The 23,181-nt window shown below is 40.2% G+C and overlaps 1 protein-coding gene across 7 annotated transcripts in view; it reads right to left on the bottom strand.

The window, feature by feature from the left end:
- BTBD9 (BTB domain containing 9) overlaps nt 1–23,181 on the bottom strand; it is a 449,433-nt gene that overhangs the window by 334,651 nt on the left and 91,601 nt on the right. For 2 of the 7 annotated variants that reach the window (XM_089333972.1, XM_089333973.1), the window contains one exon: nt 2,466–22,810. The exons of the other annotated variants lie outside the window; for them this stretch is intronic. In XM_089333972.1, coding sequence (XP_089190098.1) covers nt 22,615–22,810 — 196 coding nt within the window. In that variant the 3' untranslated portion in view covers nt 2,466–22,614. Of the gene's footprint in view, nt 1–2,465; nt 22,811–23,181 lie in introns of those variants that run through there. 7 annotated transcript variants of the gene reach the window in all.

Here is a 23,181-nt window from a genome sequence, read left to right as displayed (position 1 = left end):
GGTAAAAGGACATATTACCAGGAATGCAATCCCTAAGAATGAAGTTTCTGTTTTTCTTGCAGTTATTTGGTTTTCCTTCGCTACAGCTAAACTATGTCCTCTTTGCATCAACTATATGTAAGGAATGGCGATGTTAGACACATTACAACTAAAAGGTTCAGTACAAATCGGCTTTCCCATCTATAACAGTCCATTCTCCACCTTCTCGACTTTACACATACTAACTAAAAAGGCCTAGTACATAGGAGAATGTCAGTCATTTGAACACCTATACTCTCCTCGAACGCCAAATGAAGACTCCTGAAATAAAGCACTGGAGTGGGGTAAAATGGTTTTAAATCTTTCAGACAGAGCAGTAACTATACGCGCTTTAGTAGCAAGCACACATAAAACATAGTAATAATGGCACAAAATTAACACTTCCCAAAAGAAAAATCTAGCAAGACCCCCAATGTGGGGAAGAGGCATTGCATAAGTGGGGCAGAAACATCTTTCTGTTTTCCTTGTTGCCCTGTACAAAGAAGCCTCATTATGTATTTGTAGAATGAGTGCATGATGATGATGAATACGTATGGGTTTTAAGGGACCACTCACATTTTCCTACCCTGACCAGAGTCAGCTAAACTCAGCTTCGTGTTTTACCAAAAAAAATATTTGTTAAATTTTGTCAAGTGCCTAACCTGTCTGGTAGTGTGTGAATACACAGCACACTCAAAGAAATACATGAGCCTGATTCTTGCATTCCAGAGATTACTGTACAAATGCTATTAATGACACTGTTCCCCAGCACCAGCACCATCAAATAAACCTGCACACCCTACACAGTCCAGCTATGTTCCCTGAACAATTCATGTACTTTCACAATACTGTAAGCTTTTACATGCACTATTCTCTGTCCAAAATAACTTTTCCCCCAAGAGAATTCCAATACATACTTAAGACCTAGGTAAATGTTATCATCTTGACAAAACATTCTCTGAACGTCCCAAAAGTAACAATTTCCTCCTCTGTTCTGCTCTTATAGTAATTTGCAAATACTTTTAGTGTACTTTGAATCCTATCTGAATTATGATTAATTGCATATTCATTAGCAAAATTAAAAACATGAGGTGAAGCCACAGAGTTAGGTGTTGTTTTTTTTTTTTTTTTTTTCTCTCATAGAAATGAAAAACTTCACATGGAAGGGCAAGAAATAAAAATTTTCTTTGAGGGCCAGCACTGTGGAATAGCAGGTAGAGCCACCTCCTGCAGTGCTGGCATCCCATATGAGCGCTGATTTGAATCCTGACTGCTCCACTTCTGATCTAGCTCTCTGCTGTGGCCTCAGAAAGCAGTGGAAGATGACCTATGTCCTTGGGCCCCAGTGCCTGCATGGGAGACCAGGAAGAAGCTCCTGGCTCCTGGCTTTGGATCAGTGTAGCTCCAGCCATTGCGGCCATCTGGGGAGCGAACCTGCAGCTGGAAGACCTCTCTGTCTCTCTCTCTGCCTCTGCCTTTCTGTAACTCTGCCTTTCAAATAAATAAATAAATCTTAAAAAAAAAAAAAAAAAGTTTGCTTGGACAGGGGCTGGCACTGTAACACAATGAGCCAGGTTGCCACTTATGACATTAGCATCTCATATCAGAGTGACAGTATGAATCTTAACTACTCCACTGCTGATCCAGCTTCCTGCTAATGCACCTGGGAAAGCACTGCAAAATGACTCAAATGTTTGGGCTCCTGCCACTCCTGTGGGAGACCCGGATAGAGTTCCAGGCTCCTGGGTTAGGTTTGGAACAGGCCTAGTTATTGCAATCATTTGGAGAATGAACCGGCAGATAGAATATCTCCATCTCTCCCTCTCTTTGTCACTCGGTCTCTCAAATAAATAAGTAATCATTAAAAAAAAAAAAAAAAAAAAAAAAAGATGTGCTTGGTCAGATGACACAAAGGGCATTCCAAATATAAGGTGCAAGTCTAGCAAAGAATTTTACATTTATACAAGTAGAAGAATAGGAAATAAAAAGGTCTGGGGCCCTCCTCAAAGCACAGAGTGGGGTCGTGGGGTCTTTAAGCTTAATCTACATGGCAACAAAAAAACTATCACTAAATTTTTTTTAGTTTTTATTTTGCTATAAAGGCAGAGAGAAACACACACACACAGAGAAACAAACAGAGTTCTTACATCTGCTGGTTTACTCCCCCAATGCCTGCAAGGGCCATTGCTTGATCAGCAGCAAGGAAATTCAATTCACTTCTATCTAGATGACAAGGACCGAACTACATGAGCTGTCCAACTGCTGTGTTCCAGGACGCACATTAGCAGGAAGCTAGAATCTGGAGGGCGGCTAGGATTCAAACTCAGGCATTCCAGTATGAGCATCTTAACTACTGCCCAGACATGTCCCTGAATTGGATTCTTTAACACCTTTAGGTAACATGCTCTACAGAATTTTTATCAGCTTCCATAACAGAGTGGGCAGTGTTGCTGGGATATAAACCTCTTTGTTAGACCCTTTGGTAGACACAAAACACACACACACACACACACACACATACACACAAACAATACTTTTGAAGGTGGTCATCAATAGTTTTATAAATGTCAGGACGTCTTCGTAATCCTTAAGAAGTGAGCTTTAACTAAAGATGCAAATTGTAAATTATTCCTTATCTAAATATATTCAACTAGCTACTACAGTGATAGAATGGTGTGGTTGAGACTTCTGTACTTCCATGTAGCCTAATGCTAAAGTTTAATATTGTGATACAAGTAATGTAAACATAAGGTATTAAATATGTGTAGTTTAAAAATAGCAAAATTTAAAAAGGTACAATAAGAACCAATGCCAAAAGCAATGTTAAGTACAGTAGTTCTTTTTTATTTATTTATTTGAAAGTCAGAGATACAGAGAGAGAGAGAAAGAGAGAAAGATTGATTTTCCATTCATTAGTTCACTCCCCACACAGCCCCAAAGGCCAAGGTTGGGTCAAGTCAGAACCAGGAACCAGGCACTTCATTCAGATCTCCCACGTGGGTGGCAGGAGCCCAAGCACTTGAACCATCTTCTGCTGCTTTTCCCAGGCCGTTAGCAGGGAGCTGGATGGGAAGTGGAGCAGCCAGAACATAAACCAGCACCCATATGAGATGCCAGCATTACAGGTGGTAGCTTTACCTGCTATGAAACAATTCCAGTCCCAGTACAGCAGTTCTTAACTGGGTTGTGCCATACATTCCAATTATTAATTTCAAGAAGTTCATGGTGCTCCATCCTTACACAAGTCCCTAACCAGGGAATCTATTTTAGCCCAGGGAACCATGAGGTTAATGTGGCTTATGAAATTTTTCTTTTTTTTAATGGGAATTTTTAAAAAAGATTTATTATTTTGAAAGCCAGAGTTACAGAAAGAGAGAAGGAAAGACAGAGAGAGATCGTTGATTCACTGGGTCACTCCCTAAATGGCCGCAACAGCCAGGGCTGGGCCAGGCCAAAGCTAAGAGCTTCATCTGGGTCTCCCACGTAGGTGGCAGGGGTCCAAGCACTCGGGCCATCTTCCGCTGCTTTCCAAACACATTAACAGGGAGCTGGATGGGAAGTGGAGCAACCAGGACTCGAACTGGTGCCCACAAGGGATGCCAGCACTGCAGGCGGTGGCTTATGCTATTCATTTAATAAAAATACATTTTAGGAAGTGCTCCCATCTTAGTTATAATAAGTTCCATGATGTTTTCAATAACTCCAATGTAAATGGAAGAGAAGAAATATTTCTTAGGCTAATATTAAAATAAAAGTAAGAGTACTGCTTTTAAAAGGGAACCCAAGGAATGATTCCACTTTAGAGAAAAACAGAAAACACATACACATGTCTATTTATAGCTAATGTCACAGCCTACCATTGGCTATAAAACTATCAGGAGATGTGGGGTAGATAAGCAAAGTATCAATGTCATCAAATAGACACATCTCAGGTGGTAATTTGGAGTAAGGAGAGGTGGTAGGGCTACCTATAGTTTACCAACTCCAGCACAGTACTTGCTTAGATGTTATTTTTACTTTGTAGAATTATTAACACATCCCAAGCACCAAAATGCGGTATATGAATCTTGACTATAGAAACAAATTGCCAGCTGTCTCATAAAGGACAATCTCATTTAGTAGATGGCAAATGCTAGCATAGAACAAAAGTAAATAAAGATGGCTACATATGCTCTAGTTTTCAAACTGGAAAGAGACAGTGATGAGAGAATCAGAGGAGGGAAAGGATTAAACATGAAGAAGAACAGCTGTCACCAATAGCAGACTATGACTATTCAACCAGTCTAATAATGCAGTACAGCAAGAATGCCAATTAAAATCGCTGGTGTGAAGATTTAGATCCAGAGATCTTAAGGCTAAAGACACCATGGGAGTCCAAGTAAGTCACCCCCTGCTATCACGTACAGCCAAACTAAACTCAGATGGAGGATGTGAGAAGTGCTTTGTAAACTGCAATGGTCTATAGAAAAGTATGATACCACTGCTATTCCTAATACATGTCTGTCTATTCTTCTGTTAGCTGTTTATTTATAAAAATTCCAACTCCTTCTGCATTTTTCATTTTTAACAGAACTACAGTTGTTATTACTATTATTTTACTTTTCATTTCCTTGAGAACCTCCAAACAGCACACATCATCCAAATCGAATGCCTTGTAGGTGTTATTTTTTATTTATGAATTTTAATTTATGAATGGAATATGTAATTTAAACGAAAATGAAACACAAATGAAGCCCATCTTTTTTCATGTCTTACAAATACGTTTCTAGAATGTCACTCATACCTATTAAAATTTTCACATGTCCTGGGAGTCCCCATATCTTCACAGAACCAAACACTCTAAATTAAAGGTTAGGGCAGGAAGGGGAAAGGGAATGACTGGCCTTTTCTGACAAAGAAGGTGGGCTTACTGATGCGCTTTCAGTGGGTGAAATAAAAGCAAAAGGTTTTAGAAGTGTCAAGGCGAGACCTTGAAGAGAAGCTTAAAAGTCTGACTTCACCACCCATGTTAAAAGGACTACTTCCTCCAACTGAACACTAAAACGAACCACCACTAGCTGCTACAGAGCCATCTAACAAAGGAAGAATTTCTACAAGTGACCTCTGGTTACCCTTCAACATTGCAGCCCTTCCACACTGGCAGAGTAAACGTAGCCAAAAAGAACCTAACTTTTATGTTTTATGATTGTATTTCAATTTTTCACATAATTTTTAGTAGACCTACTTATGTGGATATAATTTAATTCAAAAGTATTTGGGAAACACATTTGGTCCAATTGTGCCAGAAAAAAGGAAAGAAAAAGTAATTTTCCAGTGTTACAGATGCTTCCAGAATTCTGTCTGAAGATGGATTAATCTACAGTTACTCAGCTGCAGAATATTACTTCTATTCCACAGACTTTGTATATGAACTATTAAATCCATTAGATCGATAGCAATTCTTCCTACCTACTCTTAAAGGGCTGATTTAATGAGAACATCATTTTCTTATTCAAGGCTTTCTTTTTATAAGGAAACACAGTCCTCTATGAAAACAGTCAACATTTCCTCTTACATCATGACAAGTTCATATAAACAGAGCCTGCGGCAGGGCAATGAGGCAAAATGCTGGGTGGTAAATAAGTCAATTTGTTTAAAAGACACCATTATGGAATTTGAGTTTAAAACTGGACTTGACTCTCAAACGCCAAGATATGAGGAAATTAACATTAACCATCTTCTTTCTCAACAACTTAAAATCACACAGGAACTAGTGGCATCATGGTAGAGTAAAAAGTGTTATTTCTCACTATTAAGCATACAATTGTTAACCATTAAGTAATTTATTTCAATATTCTCTTTCCACACTCCCTACTCCCCAACTAAAAGATAACAATGGGAAGAGATTACCCTGCACCTTTTTTTTTCCCCCTCTCTGGGCCTGCATATTAAGAGCAAGGAGGAGATATTAAGTCTATTATTCTTAGTTTAGACAACATAAGCAATGGGAAGCTCCAAGATAGAGTCATCCACAGCTAAGTTTCTCTTTCTCCTCTGAGCTCTTACACATGAAAAGCAAAGAATCATAAAGAACTACTTGATGCACAAAAAATAAAAAATAGAGACAGAGGGTGGATCAATGTGCATTGTCTCACAAACATAGTTTCAAAGATAATTGGTAATGTTCTCTTTTTCCAAAGAAGTGAGGGTTAAATATAGTCACTCTGTACAGAGACTGATGATCTTCAGGATGTGTAAATTATACATTACAGTTACATAACAGGCTAAATCACAGTCATCAACAAAAGAAAATTTGGCACAATTCTTGAATTTTTATGATTCTAGCTCATAAGTACAGCTTCCAAAAGGAGAAAATATCTCACCTTAAATAAGCCCTACAAATAGCCTCATACCTAAGGGCAGAAAACAAGCACCAAAGGTAAACAAAAGAGAAAGGCGATCATCTTCACTGGTCCAGGAAAATGGGGGGAGGGAGCCTTTATCTTCAAGATTATATTAAATAAATAACACTCAGCCATTCCTTGAATTTAAAAAAATATAAGGAGAAGAAGGGTTCAATTAATCATAAAGAACTATGTTTGGAACTGTGACTTTATGTCCCTAGGTTAAGTCCAGGCATTAAAGTCAGATGAAAAACCACAAATCCTTTCACAACACTTTGAAAAATCTTGAGAGACTGGTAAATTCCCATGCCTCCAATGCAGCTCAGAGGGCCACCAGCCCTACACTGTGGCATGCTAGTGAGGCAGTGTGGACAACTCAGAGTAAGTCAAAAGCAGCCTGCTGGTGACGTGCTGGCAACGTCCAAATGGTCTGCCTCAATTTCTAATGATGACACAGAAGCAGGAAGCCTCCTCAGGCTTATCAGATGCACCCAATTAACATTCATCTCTGCCAAGCTCATCCTTTAATCTCCCACACGAAAACAGCTACCATTATTCTATAATATCTATTAGGCAGTCATAGCAATCTGAGTAAACTACATTAACAGAAAAAGCAAAAAGATATTTAATGGAAGACATATATGATGAATACAAAAACCAAACCAACCCACAACAGATATTCCTTCATTCATTCCACCAGATTGCGCCTCTTCTGCCACCAATTCTACACAATCTTCTCACTGCATTCTGAAAAAAGGGCAAAAATTGCTCCCTTTGAAAAGAAGTTGGCCTTATAAGGACTTTGAGAAATTCAAAGTCTGTACTCAGAGGATTTCCAAGTGTCTACAGCTCGACAGAGGCCATAAATCCCGATAAACTTGAAGGGTTAACAATCTAAGGGTGCCCAGAGCCACTCCACTCTCTCAGTCATATTTCAGAATGACTGCTAAGGAGTCGATGTTGATCTAGAGCCATCGCAACCAATATGATTTAAGAGCTGTGGAACACTGCCAACACTTCTTATAAGAGATTCCCAGACTAGAGAAAAGTAAAGCAGTCCATAAGGTGATTATCTTAAACTTTAGAATCTTGAATCACAAAAGCAGTAGCCAGCTTACTTTGTGAAACTAATCAAATACCAAAGTAATGCTATGGCAAAAAAAAAAAAAAAAAAAAAAAATCGACTTCAACCTTGGTAGGGGTGTTGAGACACCAACTCTGTGGATATTCTCAGACACCCGCAGCAAACTTTCCTCCGCCCGTGGTTTCCTCCCTCGTGTCCCCTTTATTCTTTTCGCTTAGCTGGTGCCCTACTCATGTCACTTTGGGACTTGTACAAAATACTACACCACAGGACAGGGAATCTAGCATCCTAAGTGGTCACAGGGGCCTGAATGATGTAGTAGGGGCCTAGAGAGGAGTTTGCTCCCTTGGAAGCAAACCTCCACCAACTAGGAACAGGAGACAGGAGGAAATCAGGCAGATACTTTTCCCCTTTCCTTCTCTTTTTCAAGGACTGTGCTAAGTGGTGTTTACCTTCTCAATGCAATTCTTTCAGAGAAATTCCGTTGGCAAGGATGAACATACTTTTTGAATGACCTGCTAAATCTCTTCATAGCTTGCTGTGAAGCAAAAGCTAGCTTTCTAACACAGCAACTCCATTTCTTTGCTTCATTCCTTGTTTTGCTTCCTTTTGCTTTATCCTTACAGATCTCTATCTCTCAAAGAAAGCACCAACACTTTAATCCTTGCCTCAGAATCTGTTTTCCAGAGAACCCAGGCTTATAGGAGCTAATTCCAGATGAAATTAAGAAGGGATCATTAAAATGCACATTTTAAAAATACAGTAAGAACCAAAGACTGATAAATTCTTGGAAGAAATGAAAAATACAAAAACCTAAAAGACCAGGGCCAACATAATATCTAATGTCACCAACTGAGAAAGCATTCAGGCAGTAATAATAAATAAATAAATGTAGAATTCCCCTAATAGGCCTCAACATTATTAACTTTGGAGGAACAAAAAAAACATTTTCATAAAGAATACTGCTGGGGCCGGTGCTGTGGCATAGCAAGTGGAGCCAACGCCTGCAGTGCCGGCATCCCATATGGACACCGGTTTGAGTCCCAGCTGCTCCGTTTCCAATCCAACTCTCTGCTATGGTCTAGGAAGGCAGTAGCTGATAGCCCTAGCGTTGGGCCCTTGCACCTGTGTGAGAGATCTAGAAGAAGCTCCTGGCTCCTGGCTTCAGATCAGCTCAGCTCCAGCTGCTGCAGCCATTTGAGGAATGGATCATCGAATGGAAGACCTCTCTCTCTCTCTCTCTCTCTGCCTCTGCCTCTCTCTAACTCTGCCTTTCAAATAAATAAATCTTTTTTAAAAAGAATACTGCTATGTAACAGACTCTGTCTACAGAATTTCCCTTCCTTCTTTCTTACTAGCAGAGATCTTTTGTGCATCAGTATCCTCTCTTCCCCATGTGAAAAGAGGAGGTATGCTCTTTCTAGGTGTAAATCTTGAACAGCAATCACCATGGTTCCATTATCTTCACCAGTGACAGATATGGGGGTGGTAACTTCAACCAGTTCTGGCCACTGATGTATGGAGGTCTCCAGTAGGTTTCTAGAAAAAGTTTCTTAGTTCTTTGAGCAATGAAGGGAAGAGATATTTCTGAGTCTAGGTGTTATGTGGGGACTTGTAACATCTTCTAACTATTCATGATACAGTTTGAAGGCAAAGCTCTCATAAAAATGATGGCCCAGGATCTTGACAATACTCATATCATTAAACCACTAAGTTAATTGACCCTTATGCTGGCCAATCTTTCTACTTTTACTCCCTTATTATTTAAGCCTCTTTGAGTCACGGATTTTCCTTGTGTGCAGCTGAAAGCACCTTTACTGACTACATAAAGCATCTGTCTGGTTGGAGGAGCAGTTGAACACCTACCATCACATGCATTGTACAAGGGATAAGGTTAGATTTGAAAAGAACTGGTCTTTACTGTTAAGGGCTTACAATCTATGTTTTACTTTTTTTTTTTTTTTTTTTGACAGGCAGAGTGGACAGTGAGAGAGAGAGAGACAAAGAGAAAGGTCTTCCTTTGCTGTTGGTTCACCCTCCAATGGCCGCCGCGGCCAGCGCACCGCGCTGATCCGAAGCCAGGAGCCAGGTGCTTCTCCTGGTCTCCTATGGGGTGCAGGGCCCAAGCACTTGGGCCATCCTCCACTGCACTCCCTGGCCACAGCAGAGAGCTGGCCTAGAAGAGGGGCAACCGGGACAGAATCCGGCGCACCGACCGGGATTAGAACCCGGGGTGCTGGCGCCGCAGGCGGAGGATTAGCCTAGTGAGCCGCGGCGCCGGCTTACAATCTATGTTTTTTGTTTTTTTTAAAGACACACAAAACAAATAGAGAAAAAAATGGGGCAGAGGTACACAGAAAAAAGAAATCATCAGCGTGGGACATTAGAGGCCTTCTTCTAAAGATGTAACTGATACACGTGCCTTTTGAACAGCGCTGAATTCAACTTCCAGGAAGCGCTCTCTTGCAGATGTCTATAGTGCTATCTGCCTGCACGCCATCTTCTTGCACATAAGAAATGCTGCTTGCTTTACTCTAACTATGTGAGCTCAAAGATGGGTGCCAGATCCAAAGTGGACCAGTTATAGACATTTCCTGAAATATTCTGACCTTAGGGTCATAAAAACTGAGTTTCAGAAGGGCTTGGGATACACAGGTATACAGATTTGTCAAGTGTCACTGAAAACTAACTTAATACTTGTGTAAAATTCTTCGTATGTAAATTTTACAACAAAAGTGCAAGAAAATATTGAACTTAATTTATGATATGCATGCTGAAGTTTTCAGAAGGGAGTATGCTGGTATCTGTGATCAATTTTGAAGATGTACTTTAAAAAAAAGCATTGATTGACAGGTGATACATTATAGTAACACACTTGTATTTATACATATATAAAACTATAGTAAAGTGTCACTTAAAATTTTTTTAAGATTTATATATTTATTTATTTATTTGAAGGGTAGAGTTACAGGGAAACAGAGAAAGAGACTGATCTTCCAACTGCTGGTTCACTCCCCAAATGGACACAACAGCCAGGGCTGGGCCAGGCCAAGGCCAGGAAGCAGGATCTTCATCTGGGTCTCTCACATGGGTGGCAGGGGTCCAAGCACTTGGGCCATCTTTCACTGATTTCCCAGGTACATTAGCTGGATAGAAAGTGCAGCAGCCTGGACAAACCCACACCCCAAGGGATGCTGGTGCTACAGGCGGTGGCTTAAATCACTACACCATGGTGCTGGCCCCTAACATTCTTCCAACTTTGCTTTTTTGTTTGAAAATTTTCATAATAAAATTAGGGGGTGGGGAAGCAAGCTGTAGTCCCACTGTGCTGTTCATGCTGTCAGCAGTGCTCAGAAGCTATCTCTGGTCACATTTCTGAGGGTATAGAGAGAACTTGTTTCAACAAAGGAACATGCAGAAAGAACCAGGAACAATGAGTGGAGAGGTGCTGAGGTATCCGCCTTTTCTCTAGCTCCAATTACCCCAGAGGCCCAGCCACATCCTTGCTGTTTCAGCAGCTGCACAAGCTGAAAAATTTCTGGTTTTCTCTTAGCTAGTTCAAGGTGGGCTCTTACTGCTTACAACCAGAGTCCTGACTAATATATAGCCTGAGGCAACAATAAAAACTGTAGACAAAGAAAGATGACCACTATAGCAGTTTATAAGAGCAAAACACAGATATGACCTGGCTGTTCAATAAGAGAGAAATGATGAAAATGTTATGGTATATTTGATGACATTAAATACTACTCTGGTTAAAATTTTAAATAGAAATACCACAAAACTATTTATCTAAGTATATATACACACATGTTATTATCCAATTTTGCAGAAAGAAACAAATAATTTAAAAATGACATAAAATGCATAAAATTGTCAATATTAGTTATCTTTGGGTTTAGAATAATTGTGTTCAAATTTATACTTTATTTCCTGATTTCACTTCAACAAACAAGGATATTTCAATATGTTTGTGTAAAATGGAATGGTAAAGTTGATTTTGGTGCAAAAATTTTGAAATCTTACATAGTTTTTTGATAACACAAATTTCTATGCACTTTTTGAAAACCCCTCATACACATGAATTTCAAAATTCTTTGCAGCAAAATAAATTTACTTTTTAATTTCATCTTTCTATGAACTTTTTGAAGCCCTCTCATATTACTTTTAGAATAACAGCAAAGTTCCTTTTTTAAATCTGCTGCTATTAAAGATTTAAAAGCACGTAGCTTATGACTTCCTCCCCACCGTAAATGACCTAAATGTTTGTGAATGTCCCAAATCTCCCATTCACTTTCCAAGGCCCAAGCAAAAGCAGCCCAATGGATAAGATCGTGATCTGCGAAGTCAAGGGGCTTAGATCCCCACTCTGCTCTTTACTAAATGTCTAGTTGTGGGCAAATCATTAATCTTTTTTTTTTGGGGGGGGGGTCTTAAATTCTCCATCTACAAAGTGGAGAAACAGTACCTTATAGGGGGAACAATGAGATAATCATGGAAACACTTAGCATGGTGCCTGATACACAGCAGATAGTAAGCACCATCACTGTCCTCAACAGCCTCCCTGGTTAGCTCATTTCCTACTTTCATCATAGACTATAACTCCTCATGGGTTAATCTGCAGACCTTCACCTCTTCTCTACTGCTTTTCTATTTTCATTTACTTATTTGAAAGTGAGCAATCGATTGAGAGAATCTTCCATCTACAGTATTCACTCCCCAAATGCCTGCAACAGCTGGGGTTGGGCCAATACAAAACTTGAAGCCAGAGAAGAAACTCAAACCAAGGCTCCAAATGGGTCCCACATGCTGCCTCCCCGGGTGTGCATCAGCAGAAAGCTGGAACTGGAAACACAGCCAGGACCTGAACCTAGGCACTCTGATACGGGATGTGGGCATCCCAAGTGTACTCAACTTCTAAGTTGAATGCCATTTTTTTTCCCTAAGATTTATTTATTTTATTTGAAAAGCAGAGTTACAGAGAGAGAGAGACAGAGAGAGAGAGAGAGACAGAGACAGAGAGAGAGAGGTCTTCCATCTGCTGGTTCATTCCCCAGATGGCTAGAACGGCCACAGCTGTGCTGATCTGAAGCCAGGAGTTTCTTTTGGGTCTTCCATGTGGGTGCAGGGGTCCAAGGACCTGGGCCATCTTCTACTACTTTCCCAGGCCATAGTAGAGAGCTGGATCACAAGTGGAGCAACTGGGTGTCCAAATGGGATGCCGGCAATGCAGGCAGCGGCTTTAGCTACTATGCCACAGTGCTGGCCCCGAACACGGTTTTTACAACTAGTCTGCCTCCTTCCTTTCAGTCACAGCTGTTTGTTTATTTGTTTTTGTTTTTTAATATTTATTCATGGAGCTGCTGCTGTGGCGCAGCAGGTTTAAGTCATGGCTTGCAGTACCACCATCCCACGTGAGTGCCGGTTCGTGTCCTGGCTGCTCTACTTCTGTTCCAGTTCCCTACTAGTGACCTGAGAAGGTAGAGGAGGATGACCCAAGTCCTTGGACCCCTGTACTCATGTGGGAAACCTGGAAGAGGCTCCTGGCTTCGGCCTGGTCATTGTGGCCTTTTGGGGAGTAAACCAGTGCATGGAAGATTTCTCTCTGTCCCTTCTCTCTCAAACTCTGCTTTTCAAATAATCTCTTTTTTTTTTTAAGATTTTATTTATTTATTTATTTGAAAGGCAGAGTATAGGGAATGAGAGAGGAAAAGAGAAAGAGAGATCTTCCATCCACTGGTTCACGCTCCAAATGGCCGCAGTGGCCAGAGCTGGGCCAGGCCAAAGCCAGGAACAAGGAGCTTCATCCAGATCTCCCACATGGGTGCAGGGGCCCAAAGACTTGCACCATCTTCTATTGTTTTCCCAAGCATGTCAGCAGGAAGTTGGATTGGAAATAGAGCAGCCAGTACTCAAACTGGCACCCATATGGGATGCCAGAGCTACAAGAGGTAGCTTTACATGCCACACCACAGTGCCAGCCTCTAGTCACACCTTTATATACTATTTTTCAAATAAATACCTGCGAGGTGTCCAGTACTATCCTATCCATCCCATCTGCTCTAGTTATTATTTATTTTTTTTTTGACAGGCAGAGTGGACAGTGAGAGAGAGAGAGAGAGACAGAGAGAAAGGTCTTCCTTTGCCGTTGGTTCACCCTCCAGTGGCCGCCGCAGCCGGCACACTGCGGCTGGCACACCGCGCTGATCCGATGGCAGGAGCCAGGTACTTATCCTGGTCTCCCATGGGGTGCGGGGCCCAAGCACTTGGGCCATCCTCCACTGCACTCCCTGGCCACAGCAGAGAGCTGGCCTGGAAGAGGGGCAACCAGGACAGAATCCGGCGCCCCGACCGGGACTAGAACCTGGTGTGCCAGCGCCGCTAGGTGGAGGATTAGCCTAGTGAGCCAAGGCGCCAGCCTTGCTCTAGTTCTTTGCCAGTTCATTCTACCTCCCTCTGCCCAATCTCTAATCTCTCCACTGGCTTCTCTCTCCTAAAATGTGCACATCTACCATTTCTTTTTTCTTTCTATTTATTTATTTATTTATTTACTGACAGGCAGAGTGGACAGTGAGAGAGAGAGAAAGACAAAGAGAAAGGTCTTCCTTTTCCGTTGGTTCACCCCTCAATGGCCGCTGTGGCCGGCGCACCATGCTGATCTAAAGCCAGGATCCAGGTGCCTCTCCCAGTCTCCCATGCGGGTGCAGGGCCCAAGGACTTGGGCCATCCTCCACTGCACTCCCAGGCCACAGCAGAGAGCTGGACTGGAAGAGGAGCAATGGGGACAGAATCCGGTGCTCCGACCAGAACTAGAACCTGCTGTGCCAGCGCCGCAGGTGGAGGATTAGCCTAGTGAGCCACGGCGCCAGCCTCTACCATTTCTTTTTAAAATCAACTTGAACCAACCAGAGTAATTCTATATTTCTTCTTCCCTTCGTATCCATACTTCTCAAGTTAAAGTCCCACAGACAATTCACTTACCAAGAATATTGATGGCCTCCTTATTGCCAGATCCATTAACTATTTTGGGCCTCATTCTGTTTGTTCCTCAGCCTCTGACACCGCTGACTCTGCACTGTGTTTGCAGACACTTTTCTAATGTAAGCTGTTAATACCATCTTGGTCTTTCCCCAATACTTAATCACGCTTCCTCATACCAGATGTTCCTCAAGGAATAGGCTCAGCTCTTCCCTCTCTTTTTTGAAGATCTTGATGCTTCCCCTGGCTTCAAATATTAGGAGATGACAACAGTGTTTCTCCCTCCAGCCCTGGCTTCTCAGTTTTAGTTCTTCTTTCTGAGTTTCAGCCCTTCATTTCAAACTACCTGTCAGGCAATTCCAATTAGTCTTTGACTCTAAGAATGCCTGAAAATCTGATATTCTACCACAGACTGTTCCTCATTCTGATTTTCCTCCTGAAGTTAAAAAAAAATAATAAGAGTGGAGTACACGCTAGGCAGGAGAAAACTACTCAAAACACAGAAGCAGGCAAATGCTTTCACTTTTCTATGATGATATTCTTGCAGATTCCTCTTCCTCTGTATTTTTCCTGTGTGGCCCCTGTCCAGGTTCATGACAGCCTATCTGATCACCTTACCAGCACTTCTACCAATCCACTCCACCAGTCTAGCAAACTACCTCATATCAAAATTAGAATACTGCTTGTACCCTATCATTTACAAGGATTAAATCCCAACTCCTGACATCAGAAGTCTTGGAGAGTTAGCCCAAGTCTGCCTTTCTGCCCTGCCTTCAAATCCTCATGTTTCAGACTACTCTGTCCCAACCAAACCAGTCAACTCAGTCCACTCTACATGTCCTGTAATCTCCCTGGTGTGCCTGGATAGGTATCTCCCCTCCTCTAAGATTACTCAAATCCTATTTATCCTTCAAATAAATCTCCACTTAATCCCACCACAAGACCTTCTAACGTTTTGATCTACAGTGGTCTTTTAAAATTATTATTAATTATTATTCCATGATTACTGTGTGCTAGGCTTGGTCTCTGCGCTAATTTAAATATCACAATAATGCTATAGGGGCAGGTGTTGTGGAGCAACAGGCTAAGTCACCGCTCAGGACACCTGCATCCCTTGCCAATGTGCCAACCGGAGTCCCAGATTCTTGGATTCCAATCCAGCTGACTGCTAACGCACCTCGAAAGGCAGCAGAGGGTGGCCCAAGTTCTTGAGTTCCTGCCATACATGTGGGAGACCCTGAGGAAGATCTGGAATCCTAGTCTTGACCTGGTCCAGGTCCAGCTGTTATGGGCATTTGGGGAGTGAACCAACAGGTGAAAAATCTCTCCTTGTCTGTCTCCACCCTCCCCCTGTCCATTACTCTACCTTTCAAAGAAATAAATCTTTAAAAAAAAAAAATAGTGTAAGTTGAATACCATTGTCTGTTTTTAACAGACGGGGGAAGTGAGGCTCAGAAAAGCTAAGCAGTTAGTCAGACATGTAGCTAGTAAAAGACAGAGCCACAACTCACATCCAGATAATGTGGCTCCACAGTCTGTGCTCTTAAACCATTCCTATCTGAATCCTTTGGCTCTTGGCTATACCGTTCACTTGTCAAGAAGCTGCTTTGAGACATCTCTTCAATTATTAGGAGGTGACAAGACATATTCATACTTTTTTTTCCCCCAAGTACACAAATTTCTTAGAAAGCAGAGAGTGAACCTTCAATTACTTTCATCTTTCTGTTGTCACTATCAGAATTATTATAGATTTACTGAATTAAAAATACAAGAAAAGGGAGCCAGCATACTGTGACGCAGTAGGTTAGCCACTGCCTGCGATGCCAGCATCCCATACAGGGTCTGGTTTGAGTAACAAGTGCTGCACTTTCGATCCAGCTCCCTGCTAATATGTCTGGGAAAGCAGCAGAAGATGGACCAAGTCTTTGGGCCCCTTCACCCATGTGGGTAATCCAGATGGAGTTCCAGGCTCCCAGCTTCAACCTGACCCACTGAGGCCATTTAAGAAGTGAACCAAAGGACAGAAGATCTCTGTCTCTCTCTCAGTCTCTGTAACTCTGCCTTTCAAAAATAAATAATTCTTTAAAAAATAGACAAGAAATTGACTGAAATAAACAGGCAATGTTTTAAAATCTGGGAAACAACTTTAAATAATTTTTAAATACAAAAGGTCTATTTATTAAAGCAAAGCTGGTTATTGGCTGAGTTTCTATTTCCAGACAACAGAATACTATCAGGAGAAACTTGTAATCAATATATATTATGAAATGCAAAGTATACTGAGAAATTTTTCTTCACCTTAGGATCCCTGCAAGTAAGAAATATCTAGGGAAATTGAGTAGTCTTGCCTGAAAGTAGAGAAATGGATTAGTATTAGACAGGGAGCACATAACAAGAATTAAATCAATATTTATTTAATAAATGAATGAGATACCTTGACTACAAAATTATCTAAGTTGTCTCCTGTAGAGCACGATTTTCATGCAGAATTGCATTTTGGTAAGTTCAGTATTAGGAGTCTTCTGAAAAATGTACACACTGACTAAATAACACAGGGTCATTTAATTTTATCATTCAGAAACTAGTTTTAGCTTTGGCATAACACACTCATTTTGGCAGTATTTTGGTAACAAATTCAGTTACTTCTTAAAGCCAACTTTGTTTCATAAACATTATAAAATAAACTCATGGAGAGTTGTGATCTCTGCTCTCAAGCTAAGCTTTTCAAGACTCATGAAGTACAATTTTATCTCAGATCAGGATAACTCATTCTCTCCCTTTCCTCTTTTCCTCCCTGCTCCCTCCGTTTGTATGAAGGGCAGAGGTAATAACGTCAGGTAAGCAGAAGCTGGCTAATGCTGGCTATCTGGTCAGTGTCAGGGTCTTCAAATACTTGGAGATGAGTCACCCTGAGTAAAGTCATTTAAACTGACGTAAGTACTAGAACGATTTCTTAATTTACAGTAGTATTTCGACACACAGGTGAAAGCACACATGCTATGTCAGATCAGCACATTGTATTCCTGTAGTTAAACCACTTCACTAGAAGTCAAAATCATAATCAGAAAATAATTTCCTAGAGAAGAAAATGTATCACTATGATTCCTAGCCACTTTTTTTTAAATCATGAGAAATAACTCTCATAGAAATCAGAAACATTTATGGATTGTGTGCTTGATGCATTTTTCTCTGGGTATAGAGAACTGTACAGGAATTGAGAGGGTGCCTGAGGAATCTGTACTTCAAGAGTTAGATGATCCAAATGAGCAAAGGCTTCACACTACAACAGCCATACTGTTGATGCTGGGAAAAACCACTCCTCTATAAAGTGCTTGGATATGTCTCACAGAATTTATCTCACTGAATTTCCTTTTATTATCCTTCCACAAACAACAAATAACCCTTCTGATTTTTTTTTTCAGATATATAAAAACACACAGATTATCAAAGAATCCTGTGGGACACAGAATTAGTCTAACAATTTCTGCTGACTTTGCAGACCTAATATGTTGGGTTAATCTCCCATTTTAACACAAGGGTAAGCATATCTCTCTAATTTTTATTTATTTTTAAGAGGAGTAAAACAAAGTGCTTCACTTTGTTCCCAAGTACTGACAACATGACATGTTATGTACAAAGAAAAAACTACATATAGGATGGAGAGCAGATCTTCAAAATTTGTTTCCCTCATGAGCAAATTTTAGCTATCATATGGCTACTGAACTTGAGACTGCATTTTCCAGTTTCCCTGGCCAGTAGATATGACCAGCAGCTAAATTCGGCCAGAAGCTGCGGTAAAATGGAGCGTCAGTGGTAGTGACATATAACAATTCCAACCCTTGGTCTTAACACACTGGGCATGTGCTCTTCTGCCATCAAGGAATCAACCAGAGGAATCACAGAATTCGCATCTGAAGGGTGGCAGAACCACCTTGCAAGCCTGAGTTCTGAGGGGTCATGAGAGAGGGTCGGTCTACCAGCCCTGGACTGTTAAGTGACAGAAAAATAATCTTTTATTTTCATCCAAGTCACTGGGTTTCTCTGATGCATTAGTTTAATCTGTACCCTTTCTAATATTTATAAAAAGTAAACATCAGAATTACCTATTAGAAGCCATAATCACTCCGAGCAAATTCACCATACTTAAGCAGCAATCTGGTAAAAAAAATCTCTCGGTATGAATCTATTCCTACAAACTTGATGCATAGGAATTCATTAGCTTCTTAAGATAAAAAAGTAATGGCTGAGTTCATACTATAAAACCCAAGAGACAAAACTGTAAATTACTTTGGGGAAATTAAGAGGTGTCTGAGGAACACCTGCATTGTCAACACTAACAATAAAATGTGACTGGGATTGGGAGGAGCGGGAGAAATGATAAAAGCATTCACTGTGATTAACTGTGAAATCCAAGCACACTCTGAGAGTGGCAGGTGTCATCTACATGTATACTTTTAACATGTCTTATACATAAGCAGGAGTAATTTTGATATTCAAAATTATCTAGATCAGTTTTTTATCTAAATTTACTAAGTCTACATCCCTTTGCTTACCAAACTTTAAATCATGTGTACCACCTTTAAATCAACAACTGTGCTCACTTCGGCAGCACATATACTAATAATCAACAACTAATGTAACATTAATTAATTTTTACATGTTAGTTCAATTTAATATTACCAACATCAGCCTTAGTTAAGTATATTTGTTCCTCTATTCAAATAAATTCAGGGTTAGCACTAATTTCCAAGATGGGTAGAACTAGAGTCTGACACCCTGCTACCTGAATTCCTTTGGGACAGATGGCTGGTGTATAAGCATTTATAATGAAATGACCACTGTTCTGTTCCAGAATTATACTGTACCACAGGCAACTTTTGACTATTCATGTAACAAAGACAGAAGCACAGGTGATCAAAAATAACTAATCACTTGCAGTTGGCTTTGAAATGTCTATTAATTTTTAAGAGATTCATTTGATTGTTTTTTTCCTCAGGATAATATGAAAAATGACTTGCATTCCCTAGGTACAAGCCAAATTATGAGAGCAAAACCAGCAGCTGAATCGACTCAACTTGAGTATAAAAATGTACCACAAATAGAGTGGGAGGTAGACCAATTATAAGAGATAAATTTGACTACAGGTATTAAAAATAAGGCATTTGAAAACATCATTCTCTATTAGGTTTTATATGGAATGAATGCACAGATATGTAACTAAAGAAAAACTGTGCTCTATTAGAGTTCAGAAGCCAAGAGAACAAAATATTTCTCGAAATCCCTAGGTGGTTGGATTGTCAGTCTTAAAAGTTACTGACAGGATAAAGGTAGGGTTGGCAACATTACTGCGTTCTATTCATTATTAATACCATAATGAATAGGGCACATGAATCATAAGCATTTATATATGTACTTCAAATTTTGGAATGGGACAGAAATATTTTAAGAATCAAAAATAAACTAGTTCACAGGCACCAAAAAAAGGAGGGGGGGGATGCATACAGAAGCAGGCCTGCTTTTCCTCTACCTTGCTCCTGTGCCACAGTGTTGTTAGACAACTTTTCAGCCTGGGTCAAGTTCCATCTTTTGATTTGGTTCAGTCTCTAAGAAACTGCTGGTGTTTAATAAGTGATAGCAATAATACACATGGTGGAGGCATAGTAAATTAACATGAAATGCTCCATAGTGGGGCCCATTTTATGGATTAGGCTAGTAATCCATGAGCTATATTTTTGATAAATTGGTTTATGCTACAATAAACTTTATTGTATTACAACAGATTCACTGACTTATAGTCCATTACGCACTTGCAAACCCCAAACCTATAAAGCATTTATCTTTTACTTAGGATTTATAAAATCATGTCCATCTTAAGATGCCTCTAGGCACTCATAGCATATAAAAGCAGACACAAAATTCTAACAAAAAGAAAAGCCTGGCTCTGTTCAGATTTGCTTTTTGTTCTTTTTTAAACACTAAACAAAAGCAGTATGTCTTACACCTGAAGGTCAATCCAAAGGGCCAACTTTATACAGATTTATAAAATAAAAGTCTATCTCAAGAAAACACTGCTATCCGCAGACACCAAAAAAGACTTGAGCCAACTAGCAGATCGTCAATGGTGTCTCACTAGAAGCAATTGTTAAGACACCTAAAGGCTTAAGTATTCATTTTTTAAAAATAAAATAAAATCACTGCTTTGAGTTTAACTCGAAAGTAAAGCCGAGCTCCTGCTGTATGCTATGATGTTACACACTGGCATGCTGACCATCCACACACTTCATCGCCTTCACATGGTCTGTACTGAGCAGGGTCCTTCTCCTTCACAAATGTTCACATCTTGAGCAGAAGGACCCAAGTCAAGAAGACAGAAGAGCTGTCTCAATGTTAGACAAAGGTGAAATGGTATATGGAACCAATAGCTTTTGATGTTTTTTCTTTTCCTTGGCGTTACCTAGGGTAATGTGTAGTTAAGTTTCTACCACCACCCTGTAATTGTTTATCTTTGGAACAGGATGCCTCAGAGTCAGCTAACTGGCTAAAACCAACTGGTTCTAAGATGGCTGACTCAGTAACCTCCAGTAGACCTCAAACTTCCCTGTAATGTAACTTCCATGCTCAATAACACATCTTCCAGCTGCTATGACAGGAAACAGTGACCATAAAAAGGGGGAAAAAAGGAGGCACCCAAGTTCCAAGAAATCCCTGACTATTCCAAGAAAAAACATGAACATTCTTCTTACTCATTAGTATATTTCACTCCTATCCTATATCTAAGATTCCTCCACCTTCAACAAGTCAAGAAATTGATTTATGAGTTAACCTCCTGCTTCTCCATTCTTCGGCCATAGAATAAACTTATGCTGTTGATACTCAATGTTCAGTTTTGTTATTGGCTTCGCAATACAAAATAGACCTTGAGGGTCTCTCCTTTATTGGGGGAGGAAGGAGGAGTGGGCATAGGAATTAGCACTGTGCTAGTAACATTAGGTTTCTGTAATATGATTTTAAAGTATTTAATTCACTAACATAAGTACATTTGCCATCTCCACTATCTATTTCTAGAACTTTCAAATCATTCCAAAAAAATTCTGCACCCATAAAACAATAACTCCCCATGCATCACCATCCCCAGCACCTGGTAAATTGTGTTATACTTTCAGTATCTAGGAATTTGCCTACTGTAGATACCGCATATAAGTAAAATCATATGATATTTGCCCTTTTGTGTCAGGCTTATTTCAATTGGGTAATATTTTCAAAGTTTATCAATGTGACAGTATGTATCAGAATTTCATTCCTTTTTAAGGTTTAATAATCTCCCTTGTATGTACAATAACATTTTACTTGTCCATTCAACTGCTAGTAGACACTTGAGCTGCTTTCATCTAATGGCTATTGTGAATAATGCTGCCATGAACAGCAGTATAAGAGCATCTGTTTGGATTCCTGCTTTCAATTCTTTTAGGTACATATCTAGAAGTAGAATTGTTAGATCATACAGTAATTCCATGATTAACCTTTTAATGAACTGCCAAACTTATACACAGGGGTTACACCAATCTACATTCTTACCAATAACAGACATGGATTCTAATTTCTACACATTCTTGCCAATACTTGCTTTTTTCCATATTTTATTTTGTTTCTGATAGCCATCCTAATGGGTGTGAAGCAGTACCTCTTTGTGACTTTTCTCAATGACTAATGATGTTGAGCATCTTTTCAGGTATTTATTGGCTTCTTTTGAGAGATATCTATTCAAGTTCTTTACCTATTATCTTTTTAAAAGGCGAGGCTGCTATAAATCCTTTAACAGCTCTCTGCTCTGAGAATAGATTTAGAATAGATTTATAAAATCCTAAGAGGACTGTCCCCAGCTCACTACTCCAGCCTCCTTTTGTACCTCCCTACTACCCTTGCTCACTTGCTATATCACATTGTCCAGCTCTCTGCTTCTCTTGGTTCTTTAAGCCCACCAAGCTCCTTCTCATTTCAGAGTCTATACGTGCCATACTTCATTCCTCCATCATGTTTTCCTCTTCCTCCTGTCTTGTCTTAGCTATCAGCTTAAATGCCATTTCTTCAGGGATCACCACTCAAAAAATTCTTTTAAAAAAAAAGATTTATTTATTTACTTGAAAGGCAGAGTTATAGACAGAGAGAGAGGGAGGGACAGAAAGAGAGGTCTTCCATCTGCCAGTTCACTCCCCAAATGGCCACAAAGGCCAGAGCCAAGCCAATCCGAAGCCAGGATCCAGGAGCTTCTTCCAGGTCTCCCGTGTGGGTGTAAACGCACAAGCACTTAGGCCATCCTCCACAGCTTTCCCAGGCCATCAGCAGGGAGCTGGATTGGAAGTAGAGCAGTTGGGACTCAAAATGGTGCTCATATGGAATGCTGGTGCTGTAGGCAGATACTTAAACTACCACGCCACAGCGCCAGGCCCTCAAAAAATTCTTATGATCCCCTTCCCAACACTTATCATGTGATAAGCAGATTGATGGAGTTATTCCTGATATTGCTTATTATCATCTTTCCCTCCAGCATGTATACTCCAGAAAGAGACTTTTTCTGTCTTATTGGTAATAGTACTTGGCCCATTGCAGGATTTCGGTAAATCTATGGTAAATGAATACATGAATAAGGCTTCTTACCCACTATGAAAAATTTTACTAGTTTTAAGGAGTTAAAAACAAAAAACCACTCCAACCCACAAA

This window comes from Oryctolagus cuniculus, chromosome 5, assembly GCF_051225735.1.
Source record: "Oryctolagus cuniculus isolate XC-2025 breed Fujian yellow rabbit chromosome 5, ASM5122573v1, whole genome shotgun sequence".
NCBI lineage: Eukaryota > Metazoa > Chordata > Mammalia > Lagomorpha > Leporidae > Oryctolagus > Oryctolagus cuniculus.
Note: the sequence above shows the minus strand (reverse complement) of the source record. Positions and strands in the feature narration are given on the sequence as shown.